The sequence below is a fragment of the Heloderma suspectum genome, chromosome 3 (genome assembly GCF_057233095.1).
Source record: "Heloderma suspectum isolate Gila_16-S chromosome 3, 16-S_ref, whole genome shotgun sequence".
In the NCBI taxonomy this organism is placed as follows: domain Eukaryota; kingdom Metazoa; phylum Chordata; class Lepidosauria; order Squamata; family Helodermatidae; genus Heloderma; species Heloderma suspectum.
The window spans coordinates 174506151-174525924 of record NC_139460.1 but is presented as its reverse complement, the minus strand read 5'-3'; the positions used below and the strand labels follow the sequence as shown (position 1 = coordinate 174525924).

Sequence of the window (19774 nt, the reverse complement as noted above, 5' to 3'; positions counted from 1 at the left end):
TTGCTTATTTCAAATGATTTTTTTTTTTTAGGGCATAATCCTATGCATGTTTAGTCAGAAAAAAGTCCTACAATTCCCAGCATTCCACAGCCAGCCCTTAATCTACCTTGTGTAATTAACAGCTCTTCCGTAAGAAAAGGCTGGCTTGCCTTGTTACATTTATTATGATAAGGCTTTCTCATTGCTGAGAAATTTATATGTATGAGTCTAAGAAATGTGAGTAATCAAGTTCATTCTACAAACACAACTTCTACATTGAATGTTCAGAATCCTGAGGACTGCAGCTTCATTTGTAAAATATGCAGCATTCTAGACCACATGAGAGGCGAAAAATGTGAAGACTCAGGGCATAGCTATTTTTGTTTGTTTGTTTGGAGAATTTCTATCCCATCATTCAAAATTTTCCCAGGGCAGTTTATAACAATGCTGTAAAAACAATAAGAATAAAATATGGATAAAAACACTTACAAAAAATAAAACAACAAGGGAAGAGGAGAGAAGTGTTGGGTGCATTAATCATGTCTTACTTCCCCTCTCCAGGGTAGTTTCTCTACTCCAAATCCCCTTCCCAAATCTACTTTTCCCTAGGAAATGGAGGACTCATATTAACATGCATGTGAAAGTTCCACCCTCAAAACCAAATATGATCAGTAGTGCAATAATATGGTTCTCCAAAAAAGTCTATCAAGCTGATGATGTTTTGCCTACATTTTTCATCTACCAAGAGAAATATATGGAAAACTCCACTCCAATTAGTTGAGCATTTCTTTTGTTATGGAATTGCCTTTGCTGACTGTTTTCAAACTAGAGTTCCAGTATTTAGGAAGCCTTTGGCTGCCAGTTAACTATCTATGGCTGATTAATGCACTTCAAACAAAGCATACACTAAAAATCGTTTTAGTAGATTCAATGTTAGTTTTGTACTAACAAAGAATTAGTAAAGCGAAATATCTTTTGATTCCTATTCATTTTTATTAGAAATATATTTATAACATCACATTGAATGTGCATAAAATAAAATAAAACATTTCTTTTTTGTTAAACTTTTATTCCTGATAGCTTCAAAGGGGGAGATCTCATTCTAAGTATCAAGTTTTCCATTCGATTCTGAATAGGCTATTCAGTTAACAGCCTGGTGAGCTTCTGATAAGAAGCTCCCTCATTCTAAACTCAGCACATATTTATACTTCTGTGTAGAAATTATCTCATTGCTAAAATTATCTGCTATCCCATAAATTAGAGCTCACAGTCTTATTTATCTCATTGTTACTAAAATTCCTAAAAAAATAAAACATACAAAAAAGACTTACACGTACATTTTACAGGCTAGATATAATCAATTCTGAATCATACCTTTGAGAAGATAACTCCTTACTCACAATTTGCTAATTAAACCTATAAATTTTTCTAGGTATCTATATATCAGCGTTTTTATGCACATGCCTTACACAATGTTTTTTGCTCATTCATTGATAAGTGAAAAATGTAAGTACACTTTTAACTTGGAGTAATACAGTTTCACACCAGTTCATTACACTAATAACCCTGTAGCCCAAGCAATAGGACTTTAACTTAGCATTTTCTCTTTGGATATTATCCAGGTCATCTTGACAACTATTTTTTATGCATTTACCCAGAATTCATTGTAAACCCCCTTGTGCCTTTGTGTGTCTTCCTCTTAATACAATTGCTACTTTTTACTTATTTGCATTTTAAAGTTCTTAATTATTTATAATTAAACATTTGGCATTTGCATTTCATAATAAGACATCCTATATTGTTTTAAGAGAAGTGGGTTGGCAATTTCTCAATAGCCTTCCCAGCAAGTCCAATAAATCAGCTATCCAGGACATTCCACTCAGCTGCTGCCTGATAGCTACTCCACAGCCCCTTGATTGCTGGTTTGGTTGTTCTTTTAACCAGGTGCAGACCTTCCCTTACTCTCAGCCAAACAACACTGCTTTCTTTGTCTGCGCAAAGGCCCTGCCGCTCCTCTGCTGCTTTTGGTTTGGGGTAATAATTTAGTTCTTTGGGGCCATTGCTCCAATTGGAGTCGAGCTTGGAAGCCCACCTGTGCTACTTTCTTGAGACAAATAAAGTAAGGCTGGGGGAGAATCTGGGATAGGCTTTGAGTTTGGTTCCTTGGCTTTCCATGTCACACGGACTTGTAAAGTATAGCATACACTCAAACAAAGTCTGTAAGAAATCCATACGTTGCAGGTGAGTTCCTGGGCCATGCCAGGATCACTTCTCCTCTTCTTTCAGATACTCACCTGGGCTTCTGGCTCTGGCTGATTCACTTGTATTCATGACTAACTGATCTGGTTTGCATGATCACTGTGGGGGAAACAAGCCATGGTGGCATGTGCCAGTCACATACTGGGGGAGGGGGATTTGCATAATTACCCTTGCCAGCACGGTGGCTTGTTGCCGTGGTTAACAAGCCACCCAGAATCCTCAGGCTAGGTTAGGGTTCTGGGGTGGCTTGTTAAACATGGCAACAAGCACCCTCATGGGTTCACACCACACAGCAAGCCACGCTGGCAAGGGTAATTATGCAAATCCCCACACACACACAGTGGGGGAAATAAGTCAGCATGGCTTCTTTCCTCTGCCATGATCGTGTGTACTGGGCCTCTGTGTGCTCTGTTCAGTGTGTGGCAAGGCTAACTGGATGGAAGGTATTTCTGAAATGGACAATCAGATAGGGTCACCATTTGTGAATTCTCAGAAAAGAGGACATGCATCACCACAAAAGAGGACAGAGATTTGCATGAAATGTGCATATGTGCATTTGAATTGAACAGCCCTTCAAATAGAGGCACCTCAGAATACAAGACAGTTCTTTGGCAGCCCTTCTCTGTAAAAGACAACATATGGCCACCATCACTCTGAAATGGACAGTCACCTAGACCTATAAAGAACTAGTAAATCCCTAGTTGTACCTCTGGTTTCTAGGATTCTTGGGTTCATAAAGGTTCTGTTGGCAGCAGTGATATTTTATAACACCTTTACCAGTCATGGGTGCCAATATACAATCTTAGGGCTTTTGCCTACCTTCCAGTCCTCCCTTATGAAACTCAGTCTTTGGGGCTGTTCACACAACATGCAAGCCATCCTGGGAAAATGTCCTGGGTTCAAACAACATGCTAACCCATGGTTCAACACGCTAACCCACACTCAACCACTAAGTGTGGGTTAGCAAGTTGTGCAAACCCAATGTCTAGGGCTGTTCACACAACACGCCAACCCACATTCAGTGGTTGAGTGTGGGTTGTTTTGAAGTGTGGGTTGTTGGACTGTGGGTTATTGTGTTATCTGAACGCAGCCATGCAGTGTGGCTTGTTAACCACCCTGAACAACCCAGCAACAAACCACAGGTTCTTAAGATGGCTTCTTCAAAAAAATAAGCCACACGACATGGTTAACAAACCTCCATGCATTCAGCTGCATTCAGACAACATGCTAACCCACAGTTCAGCAAACAACCCATGATTCAAAACAATCCACACTCAACTACTGAGTGTGGGTTAGCATGTTGTGTGAACAGCCTATCTGTCTGCTCACCATCTTTCTAGAGTAGGAACCTGGTGCCCTCCAGAAGTTTTAGACTACAGCTCTCATAATCCTGACCATTGGCCATGCTGGCTGGGGTTTATGGGAATTGTAGCCCAAACCATTTGGAGGGCAACAGGTTGCCTACTCCTGTTCTAGAGCATATTTATTTTACAAGGGTGGGGAAAGCACCAGTAGGTCAACCAAAATTATCATGAGATTGGAGTACCTACCTTCTAAGGAAACGCATTCAGAGCTTTTTAGTTTAGAAAAAAAGATGCAGGAAGGTGGAAAAAAAGATGTGGGCCACTGGGGCAGACACTAATAGAGGCTCCTAAAATCAGTCCTGCTATGGAGAAAGTGGATACAGAGACAGTTCTCTTTTTCTCCCATAACAGTAGGACTCTGGGGTCACCCCATGAAATTGGTTGGGCATAAGATTAGGACAAACAAAAAGACACTGCTTCACATGCCGCATAATGAACTTATGGAATCTCTTGCCACATGTTGTGGTGTTGGCCACCAGCCCATGTGGCTTTAAAGAGCCACATTTCTTTAAAATGTGAATTTTAAAGAATTCATTCATGGAGGAAATATTTATCAAGCGCTATCAGACATGATGGCTAAACGGCTACATCTAACTCTAAATAGCAGATGCATGGGATGGGAGGCTGTTGCCTTCATGTCCCATATATGGGTATACCAGAAATATACTGCAGGCCAAAGTTGTCATTGCACTTGATGGACTATTGGACTGACCCAGCAGGACTGTTCAGTGTGCAAACATTCATTATTGTGCTTATTAAACTGCACACCATAGTCCAGTAGCTGTTTAGCTTTAATGTATTACGAAGGTAGGTGCCCCTTCATGGAACACTGCCTTGTTGTGGCAAAGGGGCTTGCGTAACTCAGTGAAGCCATAAGCTATGCCATGCAGGGCCACCCAAGATGGATAGGTCATGGCGGAGAGTTCTGACAAAATGTGGTCCACTGGAGAAGGAAATGGCAACCCACTCCAGTATTCTTACCAAGAAAACCCCAAGGAACATATCACAAGGCTAAAAGATATGATGCTGGAAGATGAGCCCCTCAGGTCGGAAGGTGTCCAATATACTACTGGGGAAAAGCAGAGGGAATTTCCAAGTCGCGCCAGAAAGAGTGAAGCGGTTGGGCCAAAGCCGAAAGGACACTCAGCTGTGGATGTGTCTGGTGGTGAAAAGAAAGTCCAATGCTGAAAAGAACAATATTGTTTAGGAACCTGGAATGTAAGATCAATGAATCAAGGTAAGCTGGAGGTGGTCAAACATGAGATGGCAAGATTGAACATTGACATCTTGGGAACCAGCGAACTAAAATGGAGAAGCATGGGCGAATTTAATTCAGGTGACCATTATATCTACTACTGTGGGCAAGAATCCCTTAGAAGAAATGGAGTAGCACTCATAGTCAATAAAAGGGTGGGAAAAGCAGTATTGGGGTACAATCTCAAAAATGATAGAATGATCTCAGTACGTGTCCAAGGCAAACCATTCAATATCACAGTAATTCAAGTCTATGCCCCAACCACTGAGGCCGAAGAAGCTGAGGTTGATCGGTTCTATGAAGACCTACAACACCTTCTAAAACTAACACCAAAAAAAGATGTCCTTTTCATCATAGGGGATTAGAATGCTAAAGTAGGAAGTCAAGAAATCACCGGGATAACAGGCAAGCATGGCCTTGGTGTACAAAATGAAGCAGGACAAAGGCTAATAGAGTTTTGCCAAGAGAACACGCTGATCATAGCAAACACTCTTTTCCAACAGCACAAGAGGCAACTCTACACATGGACATCACCAGATGGTCAATATCGAAATCAGATCAATTATGTCTTTTGCAGCCAAAGATAGAGAAGCTCTATACAGTCAGTAAAAACAAGACCTGGAGCTGACTGTGGCTCAGATCATGAGCTTCTTGTTGCAAAATTTTGGCTTAAATTGAACGTAGGGAAAACCACTAAACCATTCAGGTATGACCTAAATCATATCCCTTATGAATATACAGTGGAGGTGAGGAATAGATTTCAGGGATTAGACCTGATAGACAGAGTGCCTGAGGAACTATGGACAGAGGTCCGTAACATTGTTCAGGAGGCAGCAAGTAAATCCATCCCAAAGAAAAAGAAATGCAAGAAAGCCAAGTGGCTGTCTGATGAGGCTTTACAAGTAGCTGAGGAAAGAAGGGAAGCGAAAAGCAAGGGAGAAAGGGGAAGAGATATCCAACTGAATGCAGAGTTCCAGAGAATAGCAAGGAGAGACAAGAAGGCTTTCTTAAATGAACAATGCAAAGAAATTGAGGAAAACAATAGAATGGGAAAGACTAGAGATCTTTTCAAGAAAATTGGAGATCTCAAGGGAATGTTTTGTGCAAAGATGGGCATGATAAAGGACAAAGAAGGCAGGGACCTCACAGAAGCAGATGAGATTAAGACGAGGTGGAAGGAATACACAGAAGAACTATACAGGAAAGATCTGAATGTCCCTGACAGCCATGATAGTGCGGTCACTGAACTTGAGCCGGTCATCCTAGAGTGAAGTCAAGTGGGCCTTGGGAAGCATTACTAACAACAAAGCTAGCGGAGATGACAGTATTCCAACTGAGCCATTTAAAATCCTAAAAGATGATGCTGTTAAAGTGCTGCACTCAATATGCCAACAAATTTGGAACACTCAACAGTGGCCACAAGACTGGAAAAGGTCAGTTTACATTCCAATTCCAAAGAAGGGCAGTGCCAAAGAGTGTTCAAACTACTGTACAATTGTGCTCATTTCACATGCCAGCAAGGATATGCTCAAAATCCTGCAAGCTAGGCTTCAGCAATATGTGAACTGAGAACTACCAGAAGTACAAGCTGGGTTTCGAAGAGGCAGAGGAACTAGAGATCAAATCGCCAACATTCGCTGGATCATGGGGAAAGCAAGAGAATTCCAGAAAAAACGTCTATTTCTGCTTCATTGACTACGCTAAAGCCTTTGATTGTGTGGATCACAACAAACTGTGGCAAATTCTTAGAGAGATGGGAGTATCAGACCACCTTACCTGTCTCCTGAGAAACCTGTACGAGGGTCAAAGAAGCAACAGTAAGAACCGGACATGGAACAACCGATTGGTTCAAAATCGGGAAAGGAGTACGACAAGGCTGTATATTGTCGCCCTGCTTATTTAACTTATATGCAGAGTATGTCATGAGAAACGCTGGGTTGGATGAATCACAGGTCAGAATTAAGGTCGCCGGGAGAATTATCAACAAGCTCAGATACACAGACAATACCACCCTAAAGACAGAAAGTGAAGAGGATCTAAAGAGCCTCTTGTTGAGGGTGAAAGTGGAGAGTGCAAAAGCTGGTTTGAAACGCAACATTAAAAAAACTAAGATCATGGCATCTGGCCCCATCACTTCCTGGCATATAGAAGGGGAAGAAATGGAAGCAGTGACACATTTTATTTTCTTGGGCTCCAAGATCACCGCAGACAGTGACTGTAGCCATGAAATTAAAAGACGCTTACTCCTTGGGAGGAGAGCTATGGCAAACCTAGACAGCATATTAAGAAGCAGAGACATCACCTTGCCGACAAAGGTCCGTCTAATCAAAGCTATGGTTTTCCCAGTAGTAATGTATGGCTGTGAGAGCTGGACTATAAGGAAGGGTGAGCGCCGAAGAATTGATGCTTTCGAACTGTGCTGCTGGAGAAGACTCTTACGAGTCCCCTGGACTGCAAGGAGGTCAAATCAGTCCATCCTAAAGGAAATCAACCCTGAGTGCTCATTGGAAGGACAGATACTGAAGCTGAAACTCAAATATTTTGGCCACCAAATGCGAAGAGAAAACTCCCTGGAAAAGACCCTGATGCTGGGAAAGACTGAAGGCAAAAGGAGAAGGGGACGGCAGAGGATGAGATGGCTAGATAGCATCACCGATGCAATGAATATGAACTTGAGCACACTCCAGGGGAGAGCGGAGGATAGGAAGGCCTGGCGTGCTATGGTCCATGGGGTCACGAAGAGTCGGACATGACTTAACGACTGAACAACAACATTACGAAGGCATGGATCAGTGCTGCATCTCTTTTTTGAAATGTCTGTTTTTGTCAAATTGAAAAATGACTGACTCTGTTTTCCTTCCATTTACCCTGCAGTGAGCTTGTCTACTCGGAAGTAAGTTCTGCTGGAACTTACTGTCTAGTAAGTATCCTTATGGCTGCCACCTTAAGTGGTGAAGGGAGCAGCAGCACAAAACGCTTAAAACCTCAGTGAGGCTCTCTGTGGTCCTGACTTGGAGTCCATATGAGGCTAGAGTGTAGCTTTCAGGAAATCCAGTTGCCATGCGGATGTTTCCATTGTCCTCATTGGCACCTGGGGTGCTCCTGTGATCCCCCATGAATTCTAATGTATGAGAAGCATTACTTCAGACATTCTGATGTTTCCAGATGAAGCTGAAATTCCTGCCAGGCCACAGTAATATTGCTGCCCTCACATGTATTAATTTGAAAGTATAATCCCTCCAAATAGAATTCATCTCTTGCATACTGTGAATTCATGATGTCTAGTGCCATGGAAACTGCTCCCTAGATGCACTTTCTTTTTGTATCCATTGCTCATTTTGAATCAAAATACAGAGAAATTACGTTGGTAAAGGACAGCAAGCAATTTAAGTTCATAATCCATAATTTAAGTTTTAATCTGTACATTAATTTTTAAGGCCCCTGAGAATAGTGTGGCTCAACTGGTATAATACACTGTCTATATTTTCCTCCTGCCTGTATGACTACCATGATCGCTCCTGCCTGAAAGGAAGAGACATCCAGAACCTTGGCCTCCACTCTCACCCAAACAGCTTCCCTTCTTGCTAGGACACACAGAGCTCTACTCTAGCTCAGTGGTAGAGCACAAGACTCCTGTCAGAAAACTTGAAGAACCAATGCCGGTCAGCGTAGACTGTGGTGAGCTAGATGGACCAAAGGTCTGACTCAAGATATGGCAGCTTCTTATATTTACTGAGCTGCAGCCCTAACAGCAGCATATGCAGCTGAATTGGTGACATGCTGAAGAGCCTAAATGTGCCCATCCTTACTTGATTCTCTCCCTGGAGGACTCCCCCTCCCCATTTTTTCCTTCAGCTGCTCCCAAAGTGACCCTGACTGAGACAGGCCAGAGGGAAGACGAGCTGTACTTTCTTCCACAGGCCTCGCTTTACGCTTGTTTTCACAGATCGACATGGCAACAAGATCAACATGGGCCTCTCTGCGGTGGTACAACCCATGGGGAGAGGGTAAAACAGGCCACCTCACACCACACCACCTTTCCTTGTGGGTGTCATTAGCCAAGGTGAAGGGAAAAGGAGGGAGGCTGTGGGCCTGGGGCACATTCTCTCTCACGTAGCTCCACAACACACTTTGCATTTACTCTCTGAAGAGAGCTTGGTTTCAGTGGAGGCTGGTGGCTCTAATGTCAGTGAGGTGGTGAATCCACTCTGGGTTTTGGTTAGAACCAGTCGGAATTCTAAAGGGGCTATCCAAGGTACACCAGCCTCCACTGCTTGGTTTGCTATGTGCAAATGAGCACTGACTCAGGGCTTTGGAAACAGTTCCTGAAAACTATAGCTGAGAAATAGGGGACATACCCTGAAACAGTAATATTAATAATAAATAACGGTGACTGTTTCATTTGCTGCAGTAATGAAGATTATTGATGGATGAGAGCCCTGTAAAGAGCATATTATGATTCATACTTCCTTTAAAATAGTGGGTATTAATATGCAAGGCTGACTTTGGGGGAAGCTTTCAAAACTACATTTATTACGAAGGAAAGTTTACAGTTCTTTTCCCTCCTGAGGCTACTGTCTCAGTCTGAGCAGTTCAAAATGCCCTGAGAGGGAAGGATTTGGTGGCTCCTGCTTGCTTATTAGTGGTCTGTGATGCATATAATGGGATTAGTACCTATTTGATAAGGTTGACAAGTTGGATTTTGCAAATACCCTCATATTCAGTGCAAGATCATTGTAGTGTTGGCAAGGGAGTACAGAGATGCCTGTCCCGTATTTTGGAATATCTATGAGAGGTAAAGGTAAAGGTGTCCCCAGCCAGTCGTGCCCGACTCTAGGGTGGGGTGCTCATCCCCGTTTCTAAGCCGAAGAGCCAGCGCTGTCCGAAGACGCTTCCGTGGTCATGTGGCCGGCATGACTGAACACCGAGGTGCACGGAATGCTGTTACCTTTCCCGCCGAAGCGGTACCTATTTATCTACTTGCAATTTCTTGCTTTCGAACTGCTAGGTTGGCAGGAGCTGGGACTGAAGACGGGAGCTCACTCCGTCATGCAGCACTCAGGTCTCGAACTGCTGTCCTGCTGACTTTCTGGTCTGCAGTTCAGCGTCTTAACCACTAAGCCACTGCAGCCCCGTCTATGAGAGGGTGTTACTTAAACTGGTTACTTAAACTTGTATAAAGAAGCAGAATCCAAACAAGATGATAATATATATCGTTACATTGTACATGGCAAAGATATGCTGCAGAAAATGCTGACATCTTACAATTGCTGTGTAGAAAATAATCTTCTGGAGGACCTGTGAAACTCTTTTATTTGGAACTGACCTTGATAAGTAAGTTCATATGTCACTTGATAAGTGAGGCACCATCATTGTCCCTTTCCCCCATTTTTAAAAAAACAAATACAATTACAGGCAAATTAGACATGACTTGGGCATATGTGCTGGTGTGGACTATGATTGTTTGGACTACTGACCTTCCAGAAACATTTGCAAATATGAGATGAAACAACCCCAGAAGTAATTGATAGTCGTGGTAGGTGCAAATGTTTGTGTGGTCCTTGTTAGCCCTTATGAATGGGGCTGACCCTACCATTAGGCAGAGTGAGGCGACTCTGTTGGAGGATAGGGCTATCTACAGTATATCACAGAGTCTATCCTGCGCCCCCTAAATTAGCCTGCTGCTTCAGATGTGGTGGACGCCACCATCCCATCGCCAGTGTTGAAGTCAGATTCAGCGGTGGGCCAGGCAACAAAATGTCTTGGGCTGGTCCTGCTTATGAGCATTCAGATGCTTAGGGGGATCTTCATCGTCATCCCATGAAAACTGCTCCAAAGTAATGATTCAAGTAACATAATTTTTGGATGCGAGGCAGAATTTTCTAGGGACACACAGACCATTGCTGGGGAAATGCATCTTCCTTTTCTTTCCCACTGCACACAAGATTGTGTGGGTGTTTGATCCATTCTCCCCCCCACCCGGCCATCAGTGCAATGCAGAAATGGCAATGAGTCATACATCCTTCCACTTGTTTGGTGGTTGAGAGCCAATGAGCCTTTTTGTTCTTTGGGATGCTACTTCTCAGACCTCAAAGAACTCTTGGTCCAGGGAGTCCCACTTCTTTCTGTTCCATCTTTGTACCATTTAGACTTTGGTGATAGCGAATGCCTGAACTCCTTAACCCTAACTCTTAATTGCTCTTGGAAGCTCTAATAGTTTTTCATTTGATTTGAAAACCCTTCATATAGAGTAACTATTTCATGCTCTATTTGTTTTGTTTCATTATCAGCTTTGATATCTGTAGTTGTGGATCAGAGTGTTCCTGTGGTGTTGGTCCTGCAAGATGAGAGATAAGGGAGAGATTAAAAAAAATACTCTTATAGGAATAATACAGTGAAGGAAAAGGAAAATCCTTTAACACCTCTGTATTTCTAGTGCCATTCTGGCACCAAAACATCTGGTAAGCTGGAACATAGATAATTGAGCTGGCCTTACAGAAATGGTACATTTTTAAATATTTAATGTAAATCTACTTTCCCATAGTTTAAACATATTGGGTGGGATCCAGGTGTAGTTATACATAGGATAGACCCATAGAGATCAATGAGATTTGCAGCAAGGGAGCAACTGTGCTCTTGCACAACTCTCATTCATGTAATGGAGCTTGTGCAGGAGAATTTCCCAGAAGATTGAGCTCAAAGTAGGGTAATGCTACATCCTTGAGTATTAAAATTCATGAGCAGCAATATGCAACAGGAATGGCATTCTTTGTTTGCCTGTGCTGTATATTATTTTTAGCAGAGCAGGAATAACTTAAGTGCAAGGCTCTGCCTGACAGTCATGAAGCTATTTCATGAATGGCTGACCAGGTGCATTTGGAGATATTTGTTCCAGCTGGATGCTTTTCACATGGTTTGAAGTAGTTTACCATCCAGTGCTATGGCCCATCATGCTAGCACTGCATTCTGTAGCAAGAAATGCTAAGCATCAGAGGCCTGTCTGATACCAGAAACAAAATCCCTAACTAGTGCAAATCATCTGCCTGCATTTACTGTACCACTGACTTTTCCAGAGATGTAGCCCTCAGGGCTGTTTTCTGTATTGTGGCAATAACAAACATGGGTCACTTGAGGTTATCACTTTAGCAGATGCACACTCGCAGGATGCATGCCTGCATTCCTTATGAGCATTAACACATAAGGTGAGTAAGGGGCATTCTTACAAGTGGTAGTCGCCCTACTCTTAGTAATACTCTAAACTACTTACCCGTTGCCGAGTTATTATTTCATGCTTTGTTTCCTCTTCTGAAAGAGATTTATGACATCTTTAACTGTGTTTAGCTAGGTGTTGGGTTTCCATAAATCATACGCCACCTGGAAGAGGGTAAAGAAGAAGTGCCAGGGACTCATTCTTCCATTTCTGGAAGTCATCAGTTCAACATCAGTTCAAGATATATAGGCCTTAAAAGTAGGTACACCATTAGCCTATTTGTGTGTGCCAAACCAGCCACTTTGCACATCTATAGAAAAAATGATAAAAAAACCCAAGATATCATATTCCAGAATAAACATTCATCTTGATACCAGTTTTCCATGGTTCCTGGAATGTTGGGGTGGCAGGAGAGATGTATGGATTGAAGGCCAGCTAAGAAAAAGTCCAGCTCTCCACCTCCAGCAGAATGAAGTGAGAATGAGATGGCAGAGTTCTGAGGTGGTAGAATGGACAGTATTACTTTAGAATACAGGTGAGGGGGTCACATTTTAATGCTCTCTTGAATTAAACAAAACCTCTCTGTCAGTAGAAAACTAGCACAGCAAGTAGTAGGGTGGGCTAGAGCCTTTCTCCATGACATGCTAGGGGTTTTATTTATTTTCTTAAACTGTAGTGATTTTTTTTAATGTGGGGAAGCATTCAGAAATGGCACACGGGTACATACATCCTGCACCTACAGTCTGAGGCAGTACCATCCTCTCTACCGCCTCAATCTGCTGCCTGCATAGATCAGACCAAATGAACTATGGCAACCAACCAAGGCTGGGCAAGTCCATCTTGGTTTCCGTGACAATACTGGATTCCTCGGGCAGTTTCTGGAGCTGGGCCCCAGAGACGTCTGACAGATGCTTTCTGCACAGAAGCAATCTTTACTTCAAAAGTAGACTCTGGGAACAGAAGATTCATGGGTTTGAATTAACACCCAGAAGAATTATAGCCTTGGCTTGATGACCTATTAAAACTACTTCAGTAGCAACCTGACATTTGTTTTCTAGTATATTTTAAAAATTTCTGTCTCAGATAATCAACTCTCCCCACCACCACTTAAAAAAAAAAATTACTGAAGAGGCCTCTTCCAAGCCTGCTCCTTATCTAGCCAGAGACTGGACTCATCCAGTTGACCATGTGAATAAACAGCACTAAAAGCATTTAGATTTCCACAGGGTTATGCAAAGGATAACACATGGAATTCCAGACATGTTTCTGATTTGCTGGAAGTGGCCTTTCTCCCTCCCCCAGCAGTGTTTTGTGCACCTGATACATCAAGTTGACATGCAGAAATCTGATTCCATATACAGATTGCATCAGCTGGATCACACAGGGCATCTGCCTAGATGCTGTCTCTCAAGAAAGTCAAGGGTGTGCCCACCTGAGCACTTTTTCAGTAATTTCCAGAGCAATCCTATGGTCATCCACAGACAGAAGAGTGCTCCTGAAATCCAAGGTCTGCTGGCAGACACCCAGCAGAGCGGGAGGAACATGGAGGTGTTCCTCCCTTTGCCTGTCCATCCTTCATTCTGCTAATATTCTGCGAGATGCGCTTTTGAGTTCATTTGGTGGAGATGCGGGGACAGGAGCTGGGAGGCTTTAGGATCCTGTGGATCCTCAGCACCTCCTCTCCCTGCCCCCTCCCTTCTCATTTCCATCCTCACGCAAGGCCGTGGTGCGTTCTGCAAACACTGCAAGGGGCGGGGCGGAGGAAATCTCCAGATTTCTCCTCCCAGGGTTGTAACGGTTACCTGGTTTGCACAATCGCCACGGCTTGTCATGTCATTCGAACCTGGCAGGGGTGAGTCATCCGAGGTTCAAACAGGCCATGGATTATGCAAGGGTTGTTAAAACCTCGCACTATCCACCCCCACCAAGTTTGGATGACACAACAACCTGTGAGCGAGAGTTCCATATTCAAAATGGTGGCTGCCTGCACCCCACACATGCTGCAGCCTAACCATGGGTTAAATAACCCACAGTGGGCTGTTTGATTGTGCAAACCAGCCCAGAGTCTACAGCCTCAAGAGTAGGAAATCTGCAATATCCTATGGTCCCTGGGATGCTCTCCCAAGGACCATAGGATTGCTTCCTAATTTTCTTCACTTCTGCTCTTGCTGTCATCTTTTATGCACTCGGCATAAATCCTCCTTCCAGAATTGCAAGCTTTATTATTAGTTTTTCTTAATACATATGCAGAATTTGTGCAACTGGGGCACTCACACCCCTCTCATAAAATGTCCTGGAATGTGGCAGAAAAAGGGAGGAGCTCGAGATGGCATCATAAAGTGCCTGGCTTCAAGAATCTTGAAATAGGTAAGTTGGTTTAGCTTCTCCTAAAAGACATTAAAAGGAGAAGACAGCAAGATGACTAAGGGTGCAGTCCTATGGGTTGCAGCCTCATGAGACAGAAACTTGTGAACTCGGAGGCTTCTGTGTATCCAATGCCCTGCTAAGCTGCTGCCGACAGGGCAGGAGGAGTGATAGAGGCAATTTTCACCTCTCTGCCCTCCGTGTTTCGGGTTTTCTCTAGACAGGCCTCTGAGCACGTCTAGAGAGGGCATGCTTGTGGGGGCAGGACTGGGGCTGGAGAGGCCATAGGATTCCTCATGTCCTGGACTCTCCTCTTCCCAGCCCCCAGTACGCCCCTTTTCTGACCTCTCCGAGGCCACTTTTGCACGGCAGCAGTAGCTGCAAGGGGGAGGGATCAAATACCAGAGTCCCCCTTCCGGGGTTGTAGCAGTGTCTTCAGCCTCGGGGGGTTGGGGGACTCCAAAGGATCCTATGGTCCCTGGGACACTTTCCTGGGACCGTGGGATTGCTCTCTTAGGGTGCAATCCTATGGGGATAGGCAACCGCCTCCGAACTCAGAGGCGACTGCCTAACCAGGGCAGGGCAGGGCAGGGCAGGAGACATAGGATGCGTCGTACCAGCATTTCTGCCTTCCCCGCTCCAGAATGCCTCATTTTGGCCACTCCGCACTTCAGAGCATGGGGACATTCCGTGCTGCCTGCGAGGCAGTGCGGAAGGGGGGGTCAGTTCTCCAGGAACCGGCTTTGGAGCAAGGGTCTGAGGTCGGTTCCCAGAAATCTACATATCCTATGGCCGTCTAGCCGCTGACTAGCGGCCATAGGATTGCTCCCTCTGTGAATGTGTATCAGTACAATGAGACATCACCAGGGTTGGTTTAATGGAGTACATGCTTTTGCATGATGAAACCAGGAGGCTCAGTGCTATAAAGGATTTTAAAAGCAACAGATCATGGAGTGCAGCAGAGACTGGGCCACTTCGTCATGTGGTTTTTCTATAGCAAATCGTATCAAAAACTGCCACTCTTGACACTCTATACAAATTCTAGAAACACTATCAGCCTTGCATGTCGTTGATCCTTGTGTTCATCTTTATTCTTGGTTATGTGATGTAACTTTAGTCCATGTTTCCTAAAAAGCTTCCATTGGTCACTGATCAGGAGTTTAACTCTCAAACCAGGGCTTGGCTAGCCATTCTGTTAAGTCAGGAATGATACTCCTGACTCCCAAGTGCCATTCTTTTCTTTCCTACAACCCAGGAGACAATCACTCATACCACTTGGCCCATAATTGCTCACACTGTCATTGTCACCTATTCCTGTTGTTCTTAGTTTGTTGTAAATGTGTTTTAATGATGGTTTTTATGCTTTTTATATCTTGCAAGCTGCTTTGAGCAATTCTTTTTTTGGAGGAGAAATGTGGGGTATACTTAAAAAAAACCCCAAAAAACAAGTCCTGTTGATACAGAACAACCAGATGTAATGTCTTATCTCTGCAGCAAGTCACTTCCCTGTTAGCGACGCATCCTCTGCTCTGCTCACAAACTTTAACAGCAGACTCCACTCCCAGTCCCTGTAGCGTCTCCTTCTGGCCACTTTGTTCAACTTTATTTCTTTATTTGATGTTTTTATTTTACTTGTATCCTGCTTTTCCACCAAAACAATACTTATTCCTTTTTGCCATTCTTTCTTTTTGCTTGACTCCTGATGATACATCCTTTTGAATGAATAATTGTATGTTGTACATCGCCCAGAGTGGCTGGGTGACCAGCCAGATGGGCGATTAATAAATTTAATAATAAATAAATAATAAATAAATAATTCATTTTTTTCATTCTTGTCATTAGTCATTGATATTCTTGGTTTTGTCCATTATTTATTTTATGGTGTGGTTGGGAGAACTATGAAATATGCCAACAAACTGTCCTCCTTCATGCATTCCCTTCCTTGTTTTGAGAACTTCACCACCAATGTGGCCAACTTTGTTCTATGGTTTTCTCTGCAGGCAGAAGATCAATAGCATTAATTAAGATGTATTTTCTCCTTTTGGGTACATCTACAGACCTCATTAGGATATTCTTCATGTTCACCCAGCAGTCATGGACAAATGTGTACACTGAGCCCTTTGAATTTGTTTGAATCCCCCTGCCCTCCAGCACCGTGTTGTTGGGGGGGGGGGGGGTTGCAGTGCAAGGTTTTACTACTAGATCTGTGAATTTACATTTGAACAGGGAGCTATGTTGCTTGTCGTTTCTTTAAATGGTTTCATTCATAGAACGCTGAAGGCAATCTGACATTCTGTATAAAGTGCAAGCTTCCAGCAGACAGTTGTAGTATATGCATAAACACTAGAGCCCCACTCCAAGAAAGGTAAGTCCTATTGAAATTTAGGGTACTGAAGACAGTCGCACAAGCTTAGCTGAGCATGTCCCATTGATTTCACTGGGACTTGGCAAGATTCATCTTCTTTGGATTAGTGTGTGTGTGGGGGGGGTGTCATCCCAGAAAATGTGCAAAGACCTTTAAAAAAGACATTAACTGATCAGCCGTTTAGTGGTGGGTGGAGCTAGCTGAGGCAGCGGGGTGAATGAAATCCAGTTTTCTGCTTTCTCCCCTAAATAGATGATGGATTTCCAGCATTTTATTTTTTAAGAGCTTCACACTTGCTGCTCCGATGGGTTACGCTGCAGATTTGTATATGTAAATGGCAACCCCCTCCCCCCAAAAAAAACTAAGGATGGACAGATCAGTCATGAAAATCACGTGAAAATTCACGTGAAAATTCCCATTTATGTTGTATATTTTTCCCTATACCCATTTTTATATGCATTTTCTGTACATTTTTTGAGCTGGGAACTGGATCACAAAATCTAGAGAAGCACGGAATCCCAAGGATAACTGTTTTCCAATCCGTGTGTTAGCCCAGAAAGTGCGAATTAAGTTGATTCACTTTAAAATACTGACCAATGAAATTCTCCAGCTTCCCTACCCCAAAGCCATCTTTCACTTTGAAAAATGAAGCCCATAAAAATTTAGTGCAACCTTCGTTCACATGAACCAGGGCTGCGCAGTGCCTTAGTCTGAAAAGCGGCTTCTGAGGTGAATCCCTTGTTAGAGTCTTGCACAAATTGAGTATTGTCCACTGGGCAGGTGCTGAGTTCTGCAAACACTGAAGGCAGTCAGTGTCATCTTTTGCAATAGACTAATTTGCTTTCTGTTGAAGATGTATATGTATCGTTACACAAAAAGCTACAAAATTGTAGCTAGAAAACTGTAGATTATTCACAGTCCCATCTGTATTTTTTCCCTACTGCAAGAGGAGTGAATGAAAGAAATGTGATAGGCTCCTACCATTGCATTATATTATACTTACCTGTCTTGATTCTGAAATCATTTATGGTAGATGTCAAATCTTAGCCTAATTTGTTGGGGGAAATGTCAAATCCTAAAGAGATTCTCCTTTATTGCTCAGTCTGAACCTTCCTCAGTCATTTCCAATAAAGATGGAGAAAAGACAAAGCTGACTTTTTCCCTTTTTTGCAATTGGGAATACAGTGTGTCTGGAAACAGATCAATAATTTATAATTGTCTTGCCTGTAGCTATAAGTTAATGTAAGGATCTTTTTTTTTAGAGAGAGAGAGATGAAGAATGCCAGCAATATCTATTAAAATTTTACATGAGCATCTGTTTTATTTAGTTTTGTTTTTAAACTCTATAGGAAATCAATGTGTTGACAGTACCATTGGTCAACCAAGACAGAGAAAAAAATTCTGAGAAGCGAAGCCAACCGCTAAAATCAGAGAAAGAGGCACTGTTGATAGGTAAGGTAACTCTCTGTGCTCCCTTTCTAATCGTAACATTGCCTGTGGCAAACAAGAGGTAGTTATGCAAGATTAAATAGCCTTGAAACTATTTTGCATCTCAGTGTATGAGAGCTGAAGAAAGTGGTAGATCTGGTTGGTTTTAGTGAATGTCGTATGGAATGAATGGTTTCTTGTAGTGGTAACCACAATTTTTGAAATCAGATTAATGCAATGTGTGATCTATGGAAGGGTCACAAGTGTGACCTTGTGGTTTGATTTGAACACCTGATTCACACAAATCCCCCTTTTTGGATATACCCACAAGAGCACCATTTCAGGCTTTGGGGACTGGGCAAAAAGGTTTGGGAGATGACAAGATTCACAGCAGTGTTCAGAGGCCTGCTCTTGGCTTTGTTCAATATGAAATTGCAGAAAGCACTGCCTTTTGAATTACTTTTTGTGCCTTAGCATCATATATAGTAGATATAGTCTCCTGAGGCATAATAATGTGCCCTAAAATACAGGATGGGGTTACTACTATTCAATAGTATTCCTGCTCCAGTTGTCATTTCCACACCTGAATACATTTGCAAACATTTTCTTGGAAGATTGCTGCACAGCCCATGCTGCTTAGCAGTCTCGTGAATTGCAATTCCAGCAACTGGGGTGTCTTTTCACACCTAGAAGGCAATCATTTTCAGGTCCTATACTGGGAAGTGGAGACTTGCCCAATGTATCTATGGATGAACTAGCATCCATGTATAGTGTGGCCACTTATGCATCACCAAAAAGGTAGAAATGTTTCACCAGAGAAAAAGACAAAGGAGGATACAGATTTGCATGAATTTTGCATATGCTGATTTATGTATGTGTATATATACCAATTTAGAAGCAATTGCTATAATTTAAATAGAAACGCAGTACATCTCACTATAGTGGGGAGAACGGTGACCAGGTGATCTATGTGCCTTGCTTAGTCCACTGTCCGGATGCTAACAGTTGATGGGCAACTTCCAGGTCCCTGCTCTCCCTTCTTACGGTTCTTTATCTTTCAATTGGACTTGGACCAGACAGCCCTTCAAACAGAGGATGGTCCTCTGTAAGGTGGAGACATGACCACCCTATCCTGGTCCTCTATTGTTGTGACCTCACTACAGTATAAGAAGAACAGATGTCCGTGCTTTCTCTTTCATATGGTATATTGAAGCACAACAGCCAGTGGTTGACATTAATGACATCTGAAATGCAGCTTGTTTAAGAATGCATCCAGATGTACATAATTTGAGTGGCGAGGTTCCTCCGGAACTGCACTCACCCCATTCTGGTCAGACATACCACAGTAGACATAGTTTTAAAGAGCCATGCTGTTTAAGCCAGAGGGATATAAAACAGGTGTTTCCATCCATGAGGGTAAAGATGGGGCATCTCCATATGTGTGTGGGGAAAACAACTTTGGGAGAGCAATGTTGAGCTGGAAAATGACTGGAACAGAAATATTTAAGCAGCCTTTCTCCACACACCTTTCTTCTGCTGAAGTAGCATGC

The 19774-nt window shown here is 42.9% G+C and overlaps 1 protein-coding gene across 1 annotated transcript in view; it reads left to right on the top strand.

Moving 5' to 3' along the window:
- Positions 1-19774, top strand: part of ENOX1 (ecto-NOX disulfide-thiol exchanger 1) — a 191282-nt gene that overhangs the window by 166490 nt on the left and 5018 nt on the right. Inside the window, exon 12 of the mRNA XM_084844936.1 lies at positions 18146-18248. Coding sequence (XP_084701062.1) covers positions 18146-18248 — 103 coding nt within the window. The remainder of the gene's footprint in view (positions 1-18145; positions 18249-19774) is intronic.